Here is a 13245-nt window from a genome sequence, read left to right as displayed (position 1 = left end):
ACTCAACACACGGTCAACATAATCTGAGAAATGATGGGTTTAAAAGATGGGTTTCATATGGCTAAAACAAAACTTTTAGTGTGTGAAAAGTGTATTTAGTCTGTGGGGAAAAAAATGCAGTTAAGTAAACGAGTGGTGAGTTGCATGGAAAAATAATGGATGAGATTTGGAAAGCCGATGCAGGACCTTGGATAGCAGCGGAATCTTTGTGGTACCTTCCTCGCCTTCCTCAGAACTTTTTAATGAGAGCGCATTCTATTGTGACCAATCCCTGAAGCACAAAATTTACAACATTTCTACAGAGGCAATCTTTTGCGGATTAAAGGACAGCTAGTTTTGATCCTTTTAGCGTTCCGAGTGCATTTCTGGCATATTGCCCCTCAATTTAATTAAGTTAAATAGGCATCAAACGTTTTAGCTATGGATCAGCAAATTTTACCATATAAGTAGTACCTCAACTTATGAGCTCAATTGGTTCTATGAGCACAAGCTCAAAACACACGTGTCTCAAATTTGCACCGCCCATTGAAACTAATTAAAATCAATTTAACTTGTCCTTGGCCCCCCATACTAGCACAATTGTATCATCTAAGATGCCTTTTAAAAATAAAAATAACCTTTTATATTTGAAATATCCATCCATCCATCCATCCATTTTTCTACCGCTTGTCCCTTTTTGGGGTCGCGGGGGGTCGCTGGAGCCTATCTCAGCTGCATTCGGGCGGAAGGCGGGGTAGAGTGAGTAATGGTGTTGAAAAAGCGGATGTTCCTAGTTCGCCTACAATCGGAGTAGTGGAGGAAAAGAGTAGATGCTTATCAGGCTATGTGCTGGGAGGGTCACTAAGTTTGCATCATGATTAATTTTTCATATAAATGGGAAGGTATGGACATCCTATCAGTCTTCATCAAAGTAAGAGCAGACAATGTACAGCAAGCTATTGTTTATTATCTTTGTAGTTTGTATTTCTTGATTAGCACTTAGCAGTACTGCTACATGGTGCTTAGTGCTTCACTAAAGCTGGATGTGTTTAGCAGAGCTTCTAAAACTTGTAGCTCATCCTCCTTATATTCAGGATCAACAATATAAGTTTCTGGATCATAATTTTTCCCAAAGTAATCGTTGTTGGCTTTCACAAAGTCTGCATGATTTGCATTGTTGTTGGTGATGAAGGGATCTGCAGTTCCTACCACTACATCACGCATTGACGTTTCTGGCTCGTTCATTATCTCTCAAAATGGCTCGAGAATCTCCATGAAATTGATACTATTTAGATCGTATCTATTTACTCGCAAACTTTGTAAGTCTTTCGGTGTCATACATAAGATATATATGATAATAGCTTCAATATAGCAGCAACTTGTTTTTCCACTCTACTGGTACTTTAAATTTATTTTCGATTGGCCGGGATGATTTGAGATATAAGTGTTTTGAGTTAAGAGTTCGGTTGTGTAAGAAATATTGAGATATAGCTGTAACGTCGCTTTTTTCATGATCAACTAGTCAGCATAAACTTAAGGAACGAGCCTCTGTGCTACAAGGGGGCATAGTAAAATTTAAATGATCGCTGGAAGAGCCGCCTCAAAAAAAACAGGTCTCTTTGCTAGCATTAGCTTAATTAGCTTATAGCTACATATTGCCATATCTTTGTTCACCAACCATAGAAACTGAGAAAGTGTGTGTGAAAGAAAATACTGACAAAAAAAAGCAGATACTATTCATCGAATTGATGGGTGCAAACCTGGTGACAACAAGAAATGCCTGATATCTGTGCTTACTTGAGTACTAAGCTACACTTTGCATGAGGATCAAATACTTACTAAATCAACTATAAATGAATTGTAATATTTATTTTACATTCCCTCTCTCTCTGTCACAATTATTCCCCCATAGAAAAATTCCAAATATTTGTAGAGTGGTAAACTTACAAAACTAGCAGGGAATGAATACTTATTTTTCACACTGTAATGTGCAATGTGCCAAATATGCGAATAGATGCTCTGTGTATTTAAGTAACAAACTAGTTGTGGCATCCTGTCCCTTGAAGGAGCAGTAGCAAGCAAGAAAGAGTGAGACAAGAGTGTGTGGCCCCTTCAAGGGATGAGCAAGAGTGCTAGGTTAGTAGCTTGGTGCTCAATGGAGAAAACCACAGCATAAGCGCCTTGTAACGCTTTAAATTCCAAAAAACTGCGCATCAGATACAGTATCTGTCAGATATAATTTAAAAAACTTTTGGACAGATGAAAAGAAACCGATTCATTGAAGGTGAATTTTCAAGTCATATTAGTCAAGTCAACTGAGGAAGGTGCACCATGCAGATTATATGTGAGTTTCATAATCAGATTTATGATAAAATGTTGAGAAAAAGTGCCTTCTGTTCCAGAGCAAACATGAGAGAGTAAGAGAAGAATGAATGCCACTGCATTCTGGAAACTGAACTGAAAATGCATAAAATGGTACCAATGTTAGTACAGTGATTAAAAGAAAGTTGCACACTAAAGATGCAGCGAAACAACAAATTATTATTAGATTGTTTTCTGCATGTTTTGTTATGACGATTTTTTTATTTTTATTAAACAAGCACATTCCTTATAACTCTCGTTGTTGTTTTTTTTGTCAAGATAAGGACTGTTTTTTCAGATGGCAGAATTACACAAAAATTGCACCACGCATTCCTTAAACTTTGTTGAGATATAACCCATCAGCCAAAATGTTGCAGAGGATCCACATCAAGGTGCAGACACCAAGGTGATGATTATAGCTGTCCAGTTCTTAAATCTGGTTTTCTTACACTTCTGAGTCTTATTTCCGAGTATACATTTCCCTTTGTCCTAGGTGTGTCACCATAGCCAGGAAGTAGTCTATTGGCTTTAAATTGAATGTGCTAGTCTTGTCTTTCATTGAGTTCAACAAAGTGCTTGCCAGTAAGTATTGTACAAATTTACACACCAGCTATTTGATTATAACATGCATCTTGGTTTTAGTTTTGATTGCCAAATTTGGAGGTGTTGAAATCACCATGTAAAATCACCAATGCTAATCAGTAGGATGTATTCAACATATCCACTGTAAATTAGCATCGAGCTTGCTTGAAAAGGGGAGCCTATTTTTGAGCATTTACCATCAGGCTGCTTGCTTTGTTGGGCACGGAAAATTGCCACATTTCTTAAGAGGCAGTCCACGATGAATACGCTTATTTCATGCCAAGTGCTTCACCGGTGCAGAGTTTTCACGTGCAACTGAGGTATCGAAAATAGGTACCGTTTGATTTTATATTAATCCTTACTTGGTAATACCAACATAATTCAGTCGGTACCTATAAAAGTACTGAATTCAGTAACTATCCTTGGTGCCAAGTGGGCACTGACCTTATATTAATGTAGTCGGACAGCTTAGTCTAACACAGTGGTTCTTAACCTTGTTGGAGGAACCGACCCCCACCAGTTTCATATGCGCATTCACCGAACCCTTCTCTAGGGAAAAATATATATATATTTTTTTTCAAATTCAAGACAAAGTTATATGTTTTTTTACTGGTGCACAAAATGAACCGTGCATGGACATCACCTTGTTCAAAGAACAAAACCAACACAGTGCATGAACTCACAACAAATTACACACCTGCAAATCAGTGAGACTTCTGCTGTTGCCTTTGAGAGACCAGTTCAGATATACGTGGCTTCACCTTGGCAAGTGCCACTTTCATGTAATTTTCACAGCAAAGTCTGTTCCTTTTCCTCGTTTTCCACCCAGACATACAATACTAGTACACAGCTCATGAAAAACAATATTTTTTGTTATTGTCATTGTAAGTGGGCCAAAGCCCTTACATTATAAAATAATCTCATGGAAATGATTGCTGTCAATTGTTTTATAATAATAAAACATGTAAGTAGTTATTTAGTCAGGTTTGGGACAGGAGTGCTGCTGGTGTGGCCACAGTGCATGTGCACGTCTGACGTCGCTCACATGTGCTCCACTGAATGCTCAAAGAGTTTTTGCGTTTGCTCACGCATATAGAAAATTAGAGGGAACATTGTTTGAGAGTATCCATAATACGCCGATAGGGAGAAGTTTTTATTTACACGATGAGTCGGGTGTGTCTTGACCTCCGCGGCGGAGGCTCCGCCGAACCCCTGAGGCCAACTCACCGAACCCCTAGGGTTCGATCGAACCCAGGTTAAGAACCACTGGTCTAGCATCTCAAAAAATCTTACAAACTAAAACAACTTGCTTGAGACAGTTTGGCCTTGGCAAAGATCTGCACTCTACTGAGTGCTCTTGTCATTATTTAGTATAATTGTGAAAAACTAAGGAAAATAATGTATTTTAAATTCCAAAGACCCAGAATACATTTATATATTACTTATAATCTTATTCATACAAGAAAAACATGCAAAATGACTTGTCATATAAAATCAATTAGCAGTGGGAGTCCAAAAATGATTGGATTATTTGTTTTCGATGCATCCCTATTGCACTCAAAAGTTGAAAATGCAGAAAAGAAAGAAACAGATTGAAAGAAAAAACAAATTAAATTGTTTTTAAATAAAGATAATCAAACCAAGTGAGTAAAATGCAAAAAAAATAACCTTTTTTTGCTTTAGGGGGAAAAGTATCTGAGGGAAAATAGATTATCCAAACTTACTGCTTTTTTGTTTTCCTTTTTTTCTTTTACAGTTGCCTTATTCAGTAGAGAGTGGCAAGTAGCCTACAGAACAGAGACGAGCACAATCATGGTCACGGCACCAGCTACACACATACACATGCACACGCACACAAACACGCAAAACGCTATCAATTAAGGTGTACACACAGCTCAGTAGTAGATTTCTTGTTAAACACAGTGTCACACAGTTACTTGCTAATAGCTGCTTGGCCAAGTTGGCTGGAAGAAGCTTGCCATGCATTCACTGATATTGCTGGAATTAGGTTTATTTTTTTGGTGGGCGGAGGAGGGCCAGTAGGGCTAAAAGCTTTCAAAGGTTACCAACTTAAAATAAAAATGAAAAAATAATCAAATAATAAATGTATATGTAAAAAAACCCAATAAACAACAAAAGCCAAAAACCAGACCAATTTATATGGCCTGGATGTTAAGCAAGTTACACTACATTAGAGGCACCTTTGAAAGCCTCAACATTATGGGTTGTACCAAAATGTAGTGTAAGTAGCAGCACCGTGGCAAAAGGAAGCATAGAAGCAAAATTCTGCAAAGTCAGTGAAATGTGTTATAATTTCTAATTAGGATGTTTCCAGTCATTTTTGCTGTGATTATACCTACTACATCACATTTGTTGTGTGTCAGAATCATGAACGTCACTATTCACACAAAGTGTGTGTTTAGGAACGCACCAATTTGGGCTCAATCAATTGATAAAGGTGAAGGTGTCATTAAATCCAAGTTTTGGGTTCAATTCATAAAGTAAGATGATTCCAAATATATCAGTGCATTGTTTAAAATAAAATGTGTTATATAACATCTGCCCATCATCCACAATCTCTATGCGAGTCAAAAGCACATGGTTTCCTTTTTCTGTGTGTTCTAAATAGTGAAAAACTTATAGTAGGAGGTGGCTAACAATACAGGTACGGTAATTGGGACCCAGCTATCCCGCATGTAAGGCCCTCTAAAAAACATCTAAAAACCATCAACACTATTTACATGCTGGGACCTGCATATTAATCAGACTAAAGCTAAATTGTTATTGTGAGCCGAGGGAATATCTTTCCTAGCAAAGGCACCCTGCTTACAGCGCCTCACTCACACTGCTCCTCCCGCCACTAGCGAGAGCAAATGCTAGCAACTGAAATGGTTTCTGCGGCTGCTTTATCTATCTACCTTACCTTTGAGTTTTGAAAAAGTTAATGCTAAGTTAAAAACCATGCCTCTCAACTGCATAGCAGAAGGTTGTGGCATCAAGCTGAGAAGTTGGTCAATTTGAAATTCCACACGCTACACTAAAATTTTAGGCCGACTGAAGCAGTGGATATTATGGCTCTCGACTGAGACCTGACGACATCGTTGGGAAGACCCAACAATGTGCTCATTTGCAAATTTACCAACTCTTATGCTGGAAGATAAAATCGTCCCATCTGTTGGTATCCCAGTGACAGCGGACATTGTAAGCAACTATTTTGTTCTTATCTTGTCCATTCAACATTTTGTCGTCAATGTTTGTGAACGATAAGCAAAATTCCAGTTCCCCTTAAGTCATCTACCAGCTATAACATATGTTGCTGAATAGACAATATGTGTAATATATTTTATTTCTGGCCGTCCAAATATGTTGAAAAACACACAAAGAACGTAGGATTGACGATGATGAGTGTTGATAAATTACATTATGCATGTCAAATAACAATTTGCATCTTCTCTTCCCAGTATTGTGGCCGTTTTGATGATCAACTTATATTTTGCACATTAATGAAGAAAGGGATGCAAAATGGATTGTATGCCTTATTCTGTTTACTTAACATACGCAGTTCACTTTGCACATGATAAGTAGATCAGCTTTGCGTGTGCTAACAGGTTTGCACAAGTTTTAGTACACGCACACCTTTAGGAAATCAAGCCCAAAGTATGCCATTACAATGGTAGCAAACGTAAAAAGTGCTCTCTACGGTGTTGCTGTTGACGGAAGTGGCATTATTCATTACGGCAAGGAAAAAAGTTACAGAAATACTTAAAATTATTAAACTAGTGTACGTATTACACGTTTTTGAATGTGCCTGTTACTACATTACATATGGTACATACCTACAGCATGTATATAAAACGTTATTGGAGGTTATTGAGTTTTTTTTAAGAGGGCTTTACATGCGGAATAGATTAATCCCCATTACCTGCATAATTATTTACCCCGTGGTAGCAGGTTTTTTTTTACTCTCTACGACGCACAGGAAAGAGAAAGACGTGTGTTCTTATCTCTCAGAGATTTTGGATGATGGGCAAAAAAGGTGCAGTTTTAGACTTAGACTTCCTTTTTATTGTCATTCAAATTTGAACTTTACAGTACAGATAAGAACAAAATTGCGTTGCATTAGCTCATGGTAGTGCAGAATAAAAAATCAATAAGGTGCAGATATAAATAAATAGATTACTGTACAGATAAATATTTTGCACTTTTGCATATGCATCCATGTTTATGTATGTATGTATGTTTCCTTTAACATGTTAATGCTACTCTGACAGTATGCAACCCATGAAGACATTATGTATTTATTTATCCAGCGTGCAACAGGCATTTAACATAATTTGCATCTGCTGATGTATTAGATGTAATCACAGCCTTCTATTGAATGTGTTTAGATTTTCATTAGATATACAAATTAGAGGAACAAGTTTGAGGATTGTTTGCTAGGATATTAAATGTATTCTAAGTCCTTTGGTGGGAAAGGTATCTTTAGGCAATCCAGTCTAAGGAGTAAGGTTGCTGTTCAAGAGACAAGAAATATGCAGGTATATTTGTGTTTAGTTTGACATAGATTGACACTTTGTAAACATATGTATTCAACAAATCATACATGAAACAAAGACATTTGAATTTATGGTTACTTTGTTATGAATCATGAGTGTGACATAAAGTAAGGAAAATAAGTATTTGAGCCCCTACTGATTTTGTAAGTGCTCCCCCTGAAAATATATGAACAGTCTATAACTTCCATGATTGGTTTATTGTAACCTAGATGAGACTTACAGCATGTATAGCAACATCCCTGGTGTCCAATTAAAAAAAATTGTAGCAAAAAGCCTGTGGGCCCATATTCAACGTACAGTATGTGCTTAACTTCACAATACAGTATGTAAACAGTTTTAACTACTGTAAATAAATGATTTGTGCCATCTCTGTCTTCTTCACTTCTTCCATAAGAAAATAAAAATCTACAATGCATTTATTTTCAAATTTACACTAATACGCATTACGCACACATTTTTACTTGTGAACAACAGCAACCTTATTCCAATATTAGTCTATTTAGTAAATATTGAAAGAGGACCTCATTTAACCAGTTATTGCCATCTTTAAAAAACCAACATGATTTTCTACAAGTCTGCATGCAATGATGTCATAATACAGAATTTTGTATATTTAAATTTCATTATGTCAAGGGGGACAGGTGTTTTGGCAGTTTAAAGGCAATTGATTTGAATTCTTTGTCTATATTAATGTGATCAAATCATTAAATTGTAACAACTCGGTCGTTTTAGATTTACGTTAGACTATGATTAATGCTTGGGTCGAACCACCAAAAGAAATGATCAAATGTATTGTTGGTGGCGTTCACTTAATTTTGCTATCTCGCTCTGATGTTTGCTGCATTGTCAAGATGATACATTTGTAGATTGGGACTAGCCAAAATAGAAAAGCAGAAGTGAGTTTGATAGTTTCACAAATCAAAAATAATTACATACACATGCACGTACATGCACACTGTTAAAGGTGCAGTTTGCAGCAGACTCAAAAGTACACAGTACACATTTAAAAAAAACTAAAATATAAAAACGGCATATATGCACACACACAAAAGCAGTCCCAGAATACCAGACAACAATTTTTGGAGTTGCTTTTGAGCAATGGAAATATCTTCAAAAACAAATAATTTTTTAAAAAGAGATACTATTGTGGTTGCTATATTCTTTTGCAGTGACGAGTACAATCTTACGCTTTTGCAAACACTGCATTTTTTTTTATCATAATACTATATTGTTACTGACATGTTTTATGTAGGGGTGTTCCGATCGGGGATTTAGGCTGGCAATTTCAATACTGATCGTCCATGAGTAACCCATTAATACCCGTCACATGTATTAGTTGTAAATAGTTAAATTTATTTATGGTGAATGCTATTGACAGTTTACCAATATCAACACAATATTTAAACTAGTTGCTAATTATCTTTTATTACATACAATTGTTTGAGCAAAAAAAAGTCAACAGTACACACTAACTCAGTGCTTCTAAAATATATTCTATTACGCCCCCTCTAGGAAGATTTTTTTTCCCCACCCCCTCTCCACCGTGACTATAAACAGTATAATTTGTCTATAAAATGGTTATAACTATACCTCTGCATAACATTGTAAGCTTTCCTCTGTCTTTCCTCAGCGTGGTTAGGGTGAAGCCAAGTGCTACATACGCTTCATCTTATTCTGGTAAAGCAAAAAAAGCATGTCCGTCGAGGTCACACGCACCCCCCTTAAATCCTGTTGTGGATTCCACAAACAAACACACATTCAATGACAGCTAACTTTAGTAGCAAAAATTTGCAAAAAATAAATCGCCATCATTAGCTGACAACTCATTTGACTTTTATCTTCAGTTTGTTCGAGCCGAAGCACAATCACCAATTCATGTTTCTATGTCTTTCAATCTTTCATATTCCTCAAACAACCTAATCGAAAAAGATGCTGTGTAATGGCCAGCGTTGCATAAAACACTGGCTTTGCGTGTGTATGAGTGTGTATTAGCAAGCCGTAGTTTACAAGTTTAGAGCAAGTAGAGAGTTGGGCATATCTCCTGCAGCTTGTTTGATCGCCAGCCACCTCGAGGCACCCATCGATCCACTGCAAACTACACCTTTAATTATTATTTGACTTTTTTATAACTGTAATTTAAGTTTTTTTTTTGTACTAATGGATTGGTTTTTAACAACTACTTTGATGGCAAAAATCAAGAAAATAAGGTCCTTATGTCCTAATGTTTCAACTGCTTGTATTGCCTTGTCCAAGTTAATTAGGGAGAAATTACAGAGAATAAAAAGAGGCTTTAGATCTGAATGTGAAACTAAATAATGGTAAGGCAGAAGATTGAAACCGTGAGCTGTTAAGCGGTAAAAGCAGGGTTAGTAGCGCTGGGTCAGCATGTTATTTGGCTTTTGGGTCTACCTGGTAGAGACAGTGGCAGACGCTGCGAAGCTGTGGAGGGAACTCGCTGGATGAGCCAGTGATGGCATGGAAGAAGCGCTCAGTGATCTGCAACAGGTTTCTCTGATTTTCTTCCAAGTTCTCACCTTGTTCCAGTCTGGCGAGTGAGAGAGGAAAAACATGTTTACATTAAAAAATTGTTCTGTTCTAAAAACTGATGATTTAAAAGCTAAAAAGTTACCACCCCAAACTCGATTTTATTTTTCCCCCAGGGAAAATAGAATTAACACTTATGGTCACATTGAAAAGAGAAAAAGTTTAACTATTGAATGCTTTATTAACAAGATAAGATGGAACTAATTTAAGTTGATGCTCCTTGGACACATGTCGACATAAAAAGTTGTCGACGAACGGAAAATAGCCATAGTCCAAGACATAGGGGAAATGGTAGATAATAAATTATTTTTTAACTTATATTAGGCGATCCGTTGACACGATTGTCCTTCATTTATGTATGTTTGTATTGAGATTTCTCTGTTTTTATGATTGTCTAACAAACTCACTGCGGTAATTTAAAAAAAAAAAATCTTTAGTATATTAGCTAATCAATCTTATTGTGGTTAATGTTAAGAATAATTCAATGGGTGCATTTTGCTAGAAGAGACTTACTTTTATTTGGAAGCTTATTTTGCATTGAACAGAAAGTCTCACTGTGTGTACATTTTAATGCTGGGTAACTAGACAGTGGTTATGTCACTGTTGGCATTTCACGCTGCTTAGCAATAGTGACAATGTTGACAATACTCAAAAAAATTACTTTTCAAAAAACATAACTAATTAAACTGTACTGCAATAAAATGCTTCCTGTCATTCTCAATTAGAGGGGTATTTTAGCCATTTCTCATGAGCAAACTACTCCAAGTTTGATGGATGCCTTCGTATGACTGAATGTTTCAGCTCTTTCCAGATGTTTAATTAAAGATTCATAGAAGACTACTTCAAAACAGTCCATTGTTTAGCCCTTAGACATTATCTGGTGTTTTCGCTATGTTTGTAATCATTGCCGACTGACACCAAGCTTTCGGGCACCGGACGTTTTGCTTTGATAGTCTTGATATTTTATTATACAATGCTCAGATTGAAAACACCAAGTGAAGCAAATCATCCCTCAAGCATTATCAAGTATTCTCTATGTTTCACAGTAGGTGTAGTGTTCATTTCTCAATGCTTCATTTTTGTCTGTAGACACTGAGCTGATGAGACTTGGCAAAAAGCTCCAGCTTTGTCTCCTAGAAGCTTTGTAGCTTGACATTATACTTTGAGGCAAATTCCAGTAATTTTTTTTATTATCACTTTTGTCAACTGCGAGTAAAGACAGTCTATTCTAGTCATATTATTTTGTATTTTTCTTCAAACAGAAGGCTACCAACAATTGTATTCACATCCGTATGAATGATAATGTCGCCACCATGTGGTTCAAGTGAATAATTTTACTGTTGAAGTAGCAGAATAATATTTTGAAGCTGATTCAAGCATTTTCCAAAATACAGTGAATAGGGAATAAATGTTCATACCTTGTAGGGTCCACCTCAAAACTGATGTGTTCTGGGGTAGTGATGACCCCTTTTAATAAAGGATCAAGTAACTTTTGCAGGTACGCTGCTCCATAGACCTAACAATCACAATAAATATTATTAATATAAAAAGGGAAAATGTGTTTTGGTTTAGTTCTATGACAGAATATAAATATTTCCCACATTCAGTTGTCAACACTCATAGTTATGCTATATTCATTTTGGGCTGTTCATGATGTACTGAATTGTTATTTTCCAGGGTGGTAGGATCATACAACATGCATTGATTGCACATAATAGGGATGTAACTGTAAATATGATATCAAAATCCTTACAATAATGCTTTTACGTGTGAAAGTATAAAATGAAAAGTTGGTCAGTGTAGTTTTTTCCTGGCATTTTTGAATTGGCCGGTTTAAAAAGTAAACTACATCTCCCAAAATTTCCTGCGTAGCGTGAGCATGCAAAGTTTGTGTGTGGGAGGTCTTAAAGTGTAGAGAAAGGATGATTTTTTTCAGACATTTCCTGAAATGTTCATCAAAATATGTCCATACTTTTTTGAGTTATGTTACTAACAGACAGACAAACAAAAAACACAACCTCATTGGTCTGCATACTGCAAAGCAAAGCACGCATTCGTCTAGAGCAGGGGTCACCAACCTTTTTGAAACCAAGAGCTACTTCTTGGGTACTGATTAATGCGAAGGGCTACCATTTTGATACACACTTAAATAAATTGCCAGAAATAGCCAATTTGCCTTTAACTCTATGTTATTATTAATAATTAATTATATTTATCTTTGTGGAAACACTGATCATCTTAATGATTTCTCACAATAAATATATATAGAAACAGATAAATATCAATATGCAACACTTTATTTTTATATTTTCTCTAAGTGCACATTTTTCAAATTGAACATTTTCAAATGATCACTTCTAAGACAGTCTTGTGAAATCACAATATCCCATTTTAACTAGCTAGCCACTAACATTTTTTTTAACAAATCATTAATTACTTTGCAACATGTTTGTACAAATAATAACTCATGTAAAATACAAAAGTCAACTCTCAAATTTTTAAATAAATCATGTCACACTTTGAACTGGACACCAAATCTGTTATCTGTTTCTTTGTCAGTTAGTGGGAAGCCTGGCATTGCATGCTGTTAACTAGTGTGTTGTACTCTGGTGTGTAACTTGACACTGCAACTCTGAGTGAGTCTTGCAGATGTGCATCAGTGAGGCGTGTTCTGTGTTTGTTCTTGATGAAGTTCATGTCAGAAGAGGCTGATTCACAAAGATAAGTTGAACCAAACAGGCTTGCAACCTTCATAGCTGCTGCGCATACACCACTGTACTTTTCTGTGTCAACAAGGCACCAAATGTTTGGTGCATCCTGGTGGGCTTTGAGGTGGAGGTCATTTTGCAGTGTTACAATTTCAATCTCCACCTGTTTAGCATCCAGGCTGAATGTTGCACTTAACTGCTCAGCAACGCATGATATGTCCACGTTCATGAAAGGATTAGAAAAGAACGACATACATGGCTCAAGCGGATCCAGGTCACAAAACCTGTTCTCAAACTCTTGCCCAACTCTGTTTATGACCTGAGAGTACTTTTCTGCAACTTTGTCAAAAGCCTCAGATTCTACAGATTTTCTAGATTTGCCAGAATAATTTTTGGGAATTTTAATCATAATAAGTTTGAAGAAATATTTCACAAATATTCTTTGTCGAAAAAACAGAAGCTAAAATGAAGAATTCAATTAAAATGTATTTATTATTCTTTACAATAAAAACATT

The 13245-nt window shown here is 36.2% G+C and overlaps 1 protein-coding gene across 3 annotated transcripts in view; it reads right to left on the bottom strand.

Moving 5' to 3' along the window:
• The window catches only part of nf1a (neurofibromin 1a), a 223215-nt gene that overhangs the window by 84917 nt on the left and 125053 nt on the right, over nt 1–13245 (bottom strand). For 2 of the 3 annotated variants that reach the window (XM_062067866.1, XM_062067867.1), the window contains exons 28-30: nt 11441–11538; nt 9888–10023; nt 4647–4709 (exon numbers count right to left, since the gene is read on the bottom strand). In XM_062067866.1, the coding sequence (XP_061923850.1) occupies nt 4647–4709; nt 9888–10023; nt 11441–11538 (297 nt within the window). The remainder of the gene's footprint in view (nt 1–4646; nt 4710–9887; nt 10024–11440; nt 11539–13245) is intronic. The other variant, XM_062067868.1, reaches the window with a different exon arrangement.

This window comes from Entelurus aequoreus, linkage group LG13 (genome assembly GCF_033978785.1).
Source record: "Entelurus aequoreus isolate RoL-2023_Sb linkage group LG13, RoL_Eaeq_v1.1, whole genome shotgun sequence".
NCBI lineage: Eukaryota > Metazoa > Chordata > Actinopteri > Syngnathiformes > Syngnathidae > Entelurus > Entelurus aequoreus.
Note: the sequence above shows the minus strand (reverse complement) of the source record. Positions and strands in the feature narration are given on the sequence as shown.